Source organism: Bombus vancouverensis, chromosome 12 (genome assembly GCF_051014615.1).
Source record: "Bombus vancouverensis nearcticus chromosome 12, iyBomVanc1_principal, whole genome shotgun sequence".
Classification (NCBI taxonomy): domain Eukaryota; kingdom Metazoa; phylum Arthropoda; class Insecta; order Hymenoptera; family Apidae; genus Bombus; species Bombus vancouverensis.
In genome coordinates, this window is record NC_134922.1 from 13522103 (window position 1) to 13534875 (window position 12773).

General features: G+C 38.3%; 1 protein-coding gene across 1 annotated transcript; it reads left to right on the forward strand.

The window, feature by feature from the left end:
• Nucleotides 1–4462: 4462 nt before the first annotated feature.
• Nucleotides 4463–7865, forward strand: LOC117155321 (aminomethyltransferase, mitochondrial). Its single transcript, XM_033331176.2, has 5 exons — nucleotides 4463–5238; nucleotides 5574–5914; nucleotides 6305–6624; nucleotides 6713–6795; nucleotides 7072–7865. Exons 1-5 carry the CDS (start codon nucleotides 4842–4844, stop codon nucleotides 7407–7409), a joined length of 1479 nt encoding a protein of 492 aa, XP_033187067.2. The 5' UTR covers nucleotides 4463–4841; the 3' UTR covers nucleotides 7410–7865.
• Nucleotides 7866–12773: the final 4908 nt, after the last annotated feature.

Genomic DNA, 12773 nt, shown 5'->3' on the forward strand with positions numbered 1-12773 from the left:
CGTTCGATTCAACGTTCGCGTCGCTTTTACCGATACGCGACTTTGTCTTTTTGATCGCGTAAAAATTCCTACTCTTCGACCGAAGATCGTTTCTTGCAAACTCGTATCAAACATTTGTTTCGAGTATCGTTTGTACTCGACGGAATTCTGTTTCATCGTAGTTTCTCCTTTAAAATAGAACTCTGATGGTAAAAGAAATTCGACGGCTGTCTCTCGAAACCGCGTAAAAAGACGCTTAAATTTAATTTTGATACTTGGGGCGACAGAAAGAAAGAAGCTATCTGAAACAGGACTTCCGTTTCTTAATTAGACATATCAAAACCATGTAACTTGACGCCATTGCGAAACAAACAAAAGAGAAAGGAATATATTATTTTCGACGACGACGATTTAGCAATAAGAGAATGTGCAACTCTTGAAAAGTATGAGAAAGCGTCAAATCCATGTGCAGTGTTTCAGATACTTGCAAGTAGATACCATTGAACACTGCAAATTAATGTTTCGCGAGTTATAGTGTAAATGCGAATGCAGAAAGCAAACAAACGTTATGTATAAAGCGTCTTTCGGGCTTCCTATTAAAAAAAAAAAAAAAAAAAGAAAAAAGCATACCAGTTCGTTTCGACAAAGTTCCACGGGACGACGAGGTCGATACCGCGTCATAACAGTTTTATTATCCCAATACAAGATTCACGATTCACGATTCACGATTCACGATTCACGATTCACGTTCGCGGTTTATGGTTCAGGGTTCAGGGTTCAGGATTCAGGGTTCAGGATTCAGGGTTCAGGGTTCAGCGTTCAGGGTTCAGGGTTCAACGTTCAGCGTTCACGGAACGCGATTCACGATTCTGGAATCGCCAAGCCGATCGTTGCAGTTGGCGTAGCACGAAATTCTTTCTACGCAAAATAAAAAGGTGCAAAAGTGTGCGAAGCAGAAAGAAATAATCGAAATGCGATGAAAATTGTGCAAAGTCGTGAAACTTTTGTTCGGACGAGCTTGTATGCGAGAGCTGAGTCAGAATTAAAGCCGTTCGAAAATCGAGTTTCCAGACACTTGAGAACAAACTTGACGTCATAATCGAACGACTGTAAATATTCTATAACGTGAGGTAGATTAGAAAATTAAGCGCGTATTTCACGGTGAAATTTTGTTCTGGTTGCGAGCGCCGTTGGAAGCTCGTCGATTCCGGAAGCACGCGATTGGCCAGCCTAAAATTTCATGTGTTTCGAAATCGAAGGCGAAAAAAGGCTGATGTATCGCGAGAGCGATTATCGCTGAAATTTCTGTATGAAAGGATACCGAGGTCTGAGTGTGGAAGAAAAAAATTAACGAGAGCATGGAAAGACGAGTGCGAAGCTGCGTTGACGAGAGAATCGTGCGTGCGAATGCTTTCAAAGGATGAACGAACGACGACGAGAGAATGAAAAGGAGAGAACGTGTACGAATGGTAGAGTGACGATTAAACAAAATTTTACTACCAAGTGGACTAGAATCGCAACCGATGGGCATTATTAAGCGAAAATGAAATTTTCGGAGCGTTTTTTCGACGAAGAAAAGCGTCCAAAATTGTACCTATTTTCATTTTATAAATTATATATATATATATGTATATGTATATGTATATGTATATGTATATGTATAGATATACGACGACCTAAACGATCATTATCGTGAGATGTAACGCGAGAGAAAGGCGGAAACAAGTTGAAGAGGATGAAGAAGACGGAGAAGAAACAAATTATTGTATCTATATTCGGAGGTGATCGATGATGTATTCGAGTCGTGATTATTATTATTATTATTATTATTATATATTATGATTATTGTGTATAGTTAAGGCGAAAGTGGAATTTTAGACGAAATTATCGAACTCGAAGTATATAGGGAGCGCAAATAGTGAGAGAAAGCGAGAGAAAGAGAGAGAATGCGAGAGTTGAGAGAAAAACATTTTTTTTGACGGTGATTGCACACTGTAATGTCGGCAAAGCAAAAAAGTCCCCCTCCCCTCGAGCGAAGACGAGCGAAAACGAGCGAAAACGAAACGAAAGGAAAAGAAAAAGAAAAAAAAAAAGAAAAGAGCACACGTCACGGCCAAACGAAAGGAAGGAGAAAGAGGAAAGGTAGAGAGCACATGCGTAAAACAAAATTCATAGAAAATACACACATTTCGAGATACCAACGAATAATAGAAGAAACAATAGCAGGCAATAGTTTGGGTTCGCTGCCATCATTTTCTTTACTTCCGGTTTTCAAAGCACAGGAAACTTTTGGTAGAAAACGACTCAATCCTCGTTTCTTTTGTACGACGATCAAAACAGAGAAGAAATAGTCCGTGATATAACGAAACATTATATATCTATATATAGAGATATACATATATGTATGTATGTACGCACGCATACGTACAACCAGTGCAACAAACGAAACAAAAAAAGAAAGAAACGCGAACGCGTACGCGATGTGCTTCCTCGTTCGTGACAATGTAGCCCGATCAAACAACTTCCATTTCCGACGAAATCCCCACGCCCTAATTCTCAACCTAACCCCCGGTTTTTATTTCCACACCTTTTTCTCCTCTAGACCACGCGAGACGGAAACACACCCAACGAGCACATCAAACATTCGATATCGCAAAGGGGCACATTGTCGCGTTCCAGGATGAGCAGAGGAGGAGAGGCGACAGAGGTAAAAAATGAAAAAAAGAAAAAAAGAGAAAAAAATAACAGAGCTCGATAAAACGCGTAGGACGAGCGCGATACGAGAAGTCGCGGAAACGAGGCAGTATACTTTGCCGATCGCAGCCATCCTTCGATCGAACAACTTTGGTTTCCCCTCGCGATCGTAGGCGACTGTTATCGACTTTCGACGCTCTCGGCACCCGCGGAAATGTCCCTCGGTCGACGAATTTTCACACCATTTTTCACGCGGTTCGTCCAATTTTCGTCCAATTTTCGTCCAACTTTCGTCCAACTTTCGTCAAATAAAAATCGTATCTGTCGACTTTTCTGACAATCCTGTCCAATTCCTTTCGAACAATGAATCGAAGCAAACACTGCAAAAGATCGGATATAAAATTGGCAAAACAAAAAGACAGAACAAAGTAGATCCGTTGACCGGTGGGGCCTAAATTTTATAGCGCCTTCTGTTTTCACCGCAGCATAATCCATTTTCCTCGTGAGCGTTCCCGATTGATTAATTCGCGACACCTTAACACGCCTCCTTTTCCCGAATCCTTTTCCCAACACCCGTACGTCATCCACACCCAACCCCCACCTTTGTACCTTACCTTCCCTACCTCTCCCCCCCCCTACGCACTCCTCACTGATAATCTTCCACCAACTGCACACCCCCTCACATTACCACCCTAGTCCCTCCACTAGCAAACCGATTAACCAATGTGAGTGAATGTGTCAACACGTGCTACAAGGGAAAATAGCGGATTTCAAAGAGGATAAAGGCGGAAAAAGCAAAAGTAATATCATAGAGAAAGCGTCGAGCAAACACACTACGACTCGGAGGAAGAAAAAAATCGATCGATCGGAAAAACGTACACACACACACATTCGTCGGACTGTGTAGGGACATTTTGCATCAATTGTGTAAACACGAGACAGAGGGAGAAAGTGTGCGTGTGTGTGAGAGAAAGAAAACTCAAAAAAAAAAAAATGCGTCGAGAGAGAGAGAGAATGCGCGTGTGGAAGAGCGAGAGCGAGAGGTAAGAAGAGACTAAAAAAAAATGAAAAAAGCGCGAGCGAGAAGAGTAAGACGACGGAAGCTAAGAGATAAAAAAAAACAAAATGTACGAACAAACAATTGATACTGTCTTCGTTTTTTAAGGTCGTTTCTCCGTTCGACACGCTACTATATGACTATTGACATTTGTCATTGGATTATTACCGACGACGATGAATTGTCATTATTATCACGAAACTATTGCTATTATTATTGTGACGAATGATTATTATTATTATTATTATTAACATTTATTATTGACATTATTATCACGATTTATTATTGCGATGATGATTATTGCGATTATTACTATTGTCATTATTACTATTATTATTATTATTATTATTATTATTATTATTAATTATTACGATTATTAATTATTACGACTATTATTATTATTATTATTATTATTATTATTATTATTATTACGTGGTACAATAAAAATTTAATAAGCATCCGATGCGCACGAGTCTCGTGACTACTACCATCTCTCCCTCTAAATTCGCACGAAATACAGACTACGATATGCGCGCGTTTCTAGTTCTCCTATCTTTCCCGATTTTAACAGCATGCTGACCTCTCTTGAGCATGAAAATAACGATATCGACATTGGCTATTCCCGGCTTGTATCGTACAAGAAAATACTAATTTATCTCAAGGTCTTTCTTTATCTTTCTTTATCTTTCTTCCATTTCAACACGCATGACACATTCGTGTACCATCTTCGGACACAAGGCGACGCAATCTGTCGGTAAACAGATGAAAATATCAGGAAATCACGATCAAACATCCCTTTGTTCGGGCAATGATAAACAGATAAATATCCTCAACTGTTCGTAAGTTGTGAGAAAACGTCTCGTTTAAGAAGCTATAGTATGGAATGTCCGAGGAAGCCAAGTTTTCCAAAGTGATTTTAGAATACGCGAGTTTTCGAAACTCGAAACTATGTTCCGACCTCGCTTACCTCGCCACCGAAATACGTCATTTATCGAAACGCGCGCGCCGATAAACGTTGAAAAATAAGAAGCGGCTGTTCGAGGAACGCGAAATCGTATTTACGGCGTAAACGGCATCGACGGATTTTCCATGCCATGTCCGACTCTGAAAGATGCCTCGTGTCAACGGGGTCAACGACGGAGGGACGCGCCGATGCCTCCAGCCTGCATTCGACGATCAGTGCACGACCAATTGCCACGGAGGAAACACGATGCTTCGTTTTAGCGTTCGTGGAAGATCGGTTTGCTTCGAGACTTTCGACAAACGTATCGAGACGTTAAACAGTGTCCGCGAGTCTTGCACGATTTTTAAGAACAGCTCGAGACATACGGTATCAAAGTCGCGTTCAAGATGTTTGATCGATTCCGAAACGCGGTCAAACGGAACCGAAGGCCATCGTTTCTCGTCAACGACGCCGACATCGACGCCGACATCGACGTCGACTGTCACGACGCCGACGCCACAGCCAAGGAAAACCTGCTTGTACGATCTTCATGTGGAAAATAGAGGTAATTATATTACGTAATGCATAACAGTATTAGGCTGTTTGCAAAATTAGCGAGAAAAGTTGTCTAATTTCTTGTCCTCCTCCTAAATAAGCGTTGCAAAGGCCGTTCAAAGGCGTTCATCTTCTATATACATGGATACGCTACAAAGAGTATTTCTACGCCATTGTATTTATTAAAACGTTTCTACGCTAATTAATTAGTGTCCAATTGATTGTGAGAATATTGAATTTCGCATCATTCGGTAATGCTTTCATATGACAACGACAAAATTTGATATTATGAAAATGAAATGTTAAAGCTGATAAGAAAAAGGTATCAACGTGACTTTCTTTTAGGTAAAATAATCAACTTTTCCGGCTGGTTACTACCGGTACAATATCAAGAGGCAATAGCCGCGTCTCATCAACATACCAGAACTTTTGCGTCGCTCTTCGATGTCGGTCATATGATGCAAACGCTAGTTTTTGGAAAGGATGCAACCGAGCTTTTGGAATCTTTGACGACCGGCGATCTGAAGAACTTGAGCAAAGGCAGCGCGATTCTTACGGTGTTTACCAACGAGAATGGAGGCATTCTCGACGACTTGATAATTACAAAGGACGACGACGATAAATACTTTCTGGTGTCTAATGCTGCAAGAAGAAATCAAGATTCTCAATTGCTCCTCCAACAACAGGTAGACAACGAAATTTTATGTATGTCTCTATTAAACGTCTTTGTTGCGTTTGAAATTTCAAAAGTAAAACCAAACGCGATAGCTGTCGACGATAGAAGTATGATCGGTAATAATTATCAATGGTAGAAAAATTCTGCCTAACGATGGAAACCATCGATGACAACGAGTCGGAAACATTCCGTTTCATAGTGTTAATGAACAATTGCTCGGTCATACACAGCTCAGATTCAATAACGTTCGACAGAATAAAAGAGTATAATTGGCAATTATCACGTCATCCAGTTTATCCATTTTTATTTATTTCGATCGCTATAAAATGCTGCAACATCGTTATAAACACGACGTCGTCACATACGACTCGTGGCTCATCGGCCTGATTCTTAATTTTAGGAAAACTTCAAACGCCAGGGAAAATCGATACAACTGCGATTCCTGGATCCTTTGGAACAGAGTCTCGTCGCGTTACAAGGTCCTACGGCCGCGTCGGTTCTTCGATCGATTGTAAAAATCAACTTGAAAAATCTAACATTTATGAACAGCGTAGAAACTACGGTATTTGGAAGCCGAATCAGGGTAACTCGATGCGGATATACAGGAGAGGATGGTTTCGAAATTTCCATGCCAGCCAAAATTGCGCGAACCTTGGTAGAAGCGATCTTGGACACGCCTGACACGAAACTGGCTGGTTTGGGAGCCAGGGACAGTTTAAGGTACTCGATTCCCAAATAATAATTTCCGATTAATTTCCAATTATACATTTGCAAGTTTAACATCGGTATTTCATTTGATTACTTTTAGGCTAGAAGCTGGCCTTTGCCTCTACGGGCATGATATCGACGAAGAAACTACACCAGTCGAAGCGGCACTTACCTGGCTAGTAGGTTAGTAATAGCCTGGCAGACAGGCTGCGGATATTTGTGCATTTATGGGAAATTTCAATTTCAATATGGGAAAGACAGATATACAAATATCCAGGGAACAAAATGCACCTAACATACAAACGTATATAAAATATGCAAAGTACAGTATTCGTTGCAGCATTCGATAGATAAGACGAATCTCTACTTGCACGATGTTTATTTTTTTAAATAATAGACGGTAATAAGATACGCTCGTGACTAACCATAAACGCTTAACTTCTTTCACTTCTGCCACAGCTAAAAGAAGGCGAGCGGAAGGAAACTTCCCAGGTGCAAAGAGGATACTTTCGCAAATCAAATCAGGAACCGAGAAAAAACGAATAGGATTAACGGTAGTGCATGGTCCGCCAGTGAGAGAAGGAGCGTGTATATTGACTCCAGAAGGTGAAAGCGTTGGCAAAGTCACTTCCGGTGGACCTAGTCCCACCCTTGGACGTTCCATCGCCATGGGATACGTGCCATCGGAATTAGCTCACTACGGTGGTGGAATACTGGTACAAGTTCGAGGGAAAACGTACAAGGCAACCATCGCAAAAATACCCTTCGTCAAAACAAATTACTATACCGAAAAATGATCGATATATTTTACTCTTATCTATGTAAAATTCGATGGAACGTACTGTACTTTGGTGTAATGTTCCTCTAAATTTCAAACACTCGATCTGATACAACAAATGATCCATTAATGATAATACATTTTGTACATACTTTTTATACAATGTGGCGTTTAAGAAGAGACTTTGAAAGTATTTGTAAGAATTTTGTAAGAATTGTGTAAAACAGATTAGAATCGAATGAAAATTACAAAGCGTAATGAACAAAGATTATTTATGTGTGGATATGTTACGTATGTTACTTTACTATACACGTGTGTATACACACGCACGCACACGCATATAAAGCGGGGAAAATGTTTATTTCCGCTTATTACAGAGCCCTCTGTGAATAGATGTATGATACTCGTCTGTGCTCAAGAAGAACTTGGTATATTCGGCATACGATAAAGAGGATTTCCGACGTATCTTATTTTCATATGATAAAATGACTTTATACACATATTTAAATTTGTACTCTCTCGAGGTAATAGAGGGGTGGAGGAAGTAACTTTAAATTTTAGACGAAACAGATTCTTCCTCGTTATTAATCCACTGGTTATTAAACAAATAGTCAACTTGTTTTCTTACTGCAGTACCAACCTAGTAAAAACCCAAAGCTCTCGTGAGTTCTAACTACACAAATATCTTAATATAATAAAGGGGCTGGGAGAAGGGGTATTTTATGAAATGATTCCTTCAAAGCGTATCGTATATTCGTATCTTGAAATACTTTGTTATCTCCTCTTCCCACTGTTCCTGTAGACATTTCTGAAACAAACTTGAATTTAAATCGATTAAAACAAGATAAACAATTTTGCTTATGCATGCTCTACCTATCAGGGTGTACAAGGATCTTTAGATGTAGGAACCCACCTACCACGAATCTAGAGATCTCTTTAGACCCTTAGACTCATCAGAAATCTAAAGGTCCTTTTATTTATCCTAACCGTCAGAATTCTCAACTGTTTTTCTACGAGTTCTGACTAGACAAATTTCCAAGCCTATTTATAGGGATCTCATATAAAAGAAACCTATCTACACAAAAATTTAAATGTCACAAAGGCAAGGAACGGAAAATCGTTTAGAGCATTGTGTGGGACACACGATGTAATTCTTCTTCAGCAGATCTCACACGATGAATCCTGAAACAGACCCAAACCACAAAAAAGTTAAATCAATTCTATGACATAGATGCAATTAATTAGCAATCAAAGAGATTCCAATTCCATGTGTATAATTTACACTTTCTACAGGTTAATAAATCTGAAACGTACTTAATTATTGGCGTTCGACCGTTCGCGGAGAGACGCGATCGCTCGGAAGCGCGCCAACGAGAGTCGTAAATTCCCGTTACGACTAGATAATCGACGCCACTAAGTGATCGATCCCCTATTTCGTTTAGGACAATAGAGGTGGTTATATTATAGATGTAAGTTAAATAGATGACTGATCGAAGGATGGAAAATCGGGAAAGTTCGGTGACGATACTGTGGCGGAGGAAAGCTATCGATGGGTGTGTCTAGCGCACGGGACCATCGGATTTGTTGACGACAATTTTGGCTAGGAAAGTGAGGGTAATAGTCATTGCTTCTGATTGGATGAGAAAAAGGTTGGTGGGCAAGGAAGGATTTTAGCCGCCCCCGAGAGAAAGTTGCTAGCGGGAGACACCGTACGTGAGAAAAACCAAGTTTCCCCTACCTGCCCAGAGTTCACAATAAATTTAAGGAACACTCGAAGTAAAAAGATACTTGTTTGGTCTGAAAGACCTTAACATCTTGCCCGCGGCGTGGGACCTGGTCTCTGTAGAGAGTCATCGGACGTAACAATTGGATACCGCTGAAAGAAGGACATATCAGGCACAAGGAAATATCAAATAATCAAAACCTCAATTTGAACTTAAAAATCTGGAAATTTAAAAAATTGAATTGAAGTACTAAGATAAAAAAAGAGCGATTCTGATCAAACGATCTTTTATTTGATAAAGAGCTTGTAATAACTTTAGTCACCAACCAATTCATATCAGTTGATAAATTATAAATTCTTAGATATATCTTTCAATGAAATTAATAATGCAATAGTGCACGGAAATGATATTCAAATATTTCGCCACATCTTTTTCACATTTTTATATATAATAACATCATTCAAGAATAATACTATTCCTCGGCAAAAATATTCATTATTACTGAGCAAACATATCGCAGCAGTATTTTCAATCACAAACACTCTAGTAATAGAGGACGCTGAAAAAAGAAATGACTCTAAAAGCCAGAAGGGCTATCAAAGTATCCACTCAATACAATCCCCGACAATAAACCGTGAGTGGAATATTCGTTCTATTATTCGGCAAACTTTAATTTACTATATGTAGTTATAAAATAGAAAGATCTCAAAATCAAATCGCGATAAGTGCTTCATCATATTTGCAATATTATCTAATTAACTATTGGCAAAAAAAAAAAAGGAAAAGAAAAGAAGGAAAAAATATTTCCGTGTGAATTATTTGCGCAACACTAATATCTATTAATCTATGCACTCAAATTTAAATATTCGCAACACTAGTAACGGCCCACCGGCGTAGCCATATAAAGAGGCTACTGGTGAAACTGCATCTGATGTTCCCGGAGCAGGGACGTGCTTCCACAGTCCAGTGGAAGAAGATTGGGCATAATATAAACGCAACGCTACTTAACAAAACGCGATCATTCATTATCGCAACGCTAAAAGGAAAAATAAGTAGAACTCGCGATGTAACAATATCGCAACGCTAACTCTTATAGTGAATTTAATGACAATTACAATTTACTATATGAAAAAGCTACTTTAAATATTCTGATATTGCAACTTGCAATGCTATAAAATTGATTGAAAATTAACATTTTTATAATCTAATTTTAAACAATAGAAAACAGGATAAATTCTGATAGGTACAATTTTCTAAAAAGTTCCAAAAATTCATAATAAAAATAGCAAAAGACAATCGCGGTATCGTAATTCGCAACTCTAAAGCAAACGCGATTAAAATTTTATCGCAACTCTAACTCAAACCGTAATTAATCTCTCGTGACACTAATAAGAAAAATCGCGATTTTGCCCAATGGGACGATGGACCGATATATACATCGGCCAAAAAAAGAAAAAAAAATACTACTACTACTACTACTACAGATACTAAAAGCGAGCATAGTGACAAAGTAGTAACGAGAATGACTTTCCATGCTCTGGATAACCCAGAGGATGGAGAGCCATCGATAGTTGCCCTCTTGAACGGTAGTTTGCCGGGCCTCTTCGGCTCATAGCCTCTTCTTTCTTCGGGCGCAATGCCCGCTGAAACTTAAATCTAGGCTCGAGTCTTTCTAATCGCAAAATAAAAAATAACTTATAAAGGTAAAATAAAAAGATAAATCGCGGATGCTATTCCCAGTGCACATGGACGACCAACGATCGTAGCGATCGCTGTCCGTTCGCATGTGCTAGCTCGAGCGATAAACGTCCGTTTCGGAACCCACTGCGTACTCGTGATCACGACCGCGATATTCGAAAAATCGATAGGCAAGGCTCAAGACAAATGGTATACTCCATTCGTGATGCCAGCTTCACCGTCAATTTTTCAAATCAAATTTCCTGAAACAGGTTGGACACGCGAAAACGCGCCTACCCGACGAAACACTGTGCCAACCTGCCCGGCCCTACCTACTTACAGTTAACACTCATGCCAGAAAATATGCTACCTATCCTACCCGGAAACCTATATTTACAATTGAAAAAATGGCAAAACAAGCACACCAACACATTCGCTCCACGGTTCTCACACATAACCCGGGCGCAAAAGCCTACACTAGAGAGATGTCCCGGGACGTCTCCGACACCCGAGTTTCGCATACAACTTTCACACTCTAATGTACGTACCATTTTCCTGAAATCGACTGACGATGGCTAACGACCATTACGTATATTTCAACCTTAATTATCCAAATATATTTAAATTTCAATTTTAATGAAATACTCGTAATCATGTACGGTTACGTATGATGTATATCATCTAAAGAAATAATTCGACTAGAACAGATCATCGTATTTTAATCAATGTAATTATCATTGCAGTTTGATACGATACTGAGATTAATAATATCGCTATTTGCAATCCACTATACCTATTTATTAACACTGTTATTTCCAATGGCGATTGCATTCATATTTCTGAATCCATAACTATTTCAAGATTATAATGAATAGCAAAAACGACGCAATTCCACAGCCTAACCACATACACACACAGTGGAAAATACGTCGTGCACGATACGCTAACGCAACGTCAGTCGCTAAAAAAAATTGTTAAGCTTATAGACTACTCATCATGCCTATTGCCTTCGTCCCACCCAAGAAGCACCTGGGCACGTGAGTGAGATTCTGACAATGAACATGGAAGGGGTTAAACCTGAAAATCCTATGCTAAAAATATGATTAGTCTATCTATTTTGTATCTAACGGGCTAATATTCTTCGATTTTCCAATCTAATTTCACTTTAAATTTTAATAATTTTATACTTTATTTTGCTTTATTATTTTAATGAACGATTAAACTATTAAACTGGAATGAAGGAAATTAACGAAGAATACACATATTTATTAAACATAAAATATTATTAAATGCAAGTAATATATATATAATGAATAACGATGGACTTTAAATGAACTCTAATACTCGAAATATCCTCAGGCGATATCTTTATCAAAGCACATCATTGAAAACACAAAGGAACGTTCAAAACTTGTTTTGATTCTGAAATCTGCCTGTCGCGAAATGTTTTCTTGCACGTGAAATTTGATAGCATCCGTCAGAACAAAGACCGACAAAGTTAGACTTTAACATATACTTTCATATTCCATATTCCGAATTTTACTGTGATCATAATTTGTATACTCAAATAATAAAACTGCTCCATATCATCGTAAAGTAGAAGATCAAAATAAATATCATTTCTAATCTTTATCAGCATTATAATAACTTTAATCATAATTGCATTTTCATATTAACGAAGTCTGAGGCCAGCAGACTTCTTCACTACAAAATACTTAAACCAAGTCATTTCGTCGTTTATTTCAATACTCATATATATATGCTCATATGGATATTTGATCTTTATGAATATATAATAATATTGAATATAATTTGAATTTATAGATAATTATAATAAACGTATTGTGTAATTTTCAATCATATGCATATATATACTAACTATATCTAATAATATAATATATCATTATATTATTAACAGCATTACATAGTAATGTAATACAAAATACTTTATATTGTAATACGTAAATATCATACTCATATAT

Bases quoted from the DNA above. Each gene is read 5' to 3' on its own strand.
- LOC117155321 (XM_033331176.2), top strand. From the start codon at position 4,842: ATGCCTCGTGTCAACGGGGTCAACGACGGAGGGACGCGCCGATGCCTC. The intron at 5,239-5,573 runs GTAATTATATTA...ACTTTCTTTTAG, and splicing joins TCTTCATGTGGAAAATAGAG to GTAAAATAATCAACTTTTCC. The intron at 5,915-6,304 runs GTAGACAACGAA...TCTTAATTTTAG, and splicing joins AATTGCTCCTCCAACAACAG to GAAAACTTCAAACGCCAGGG.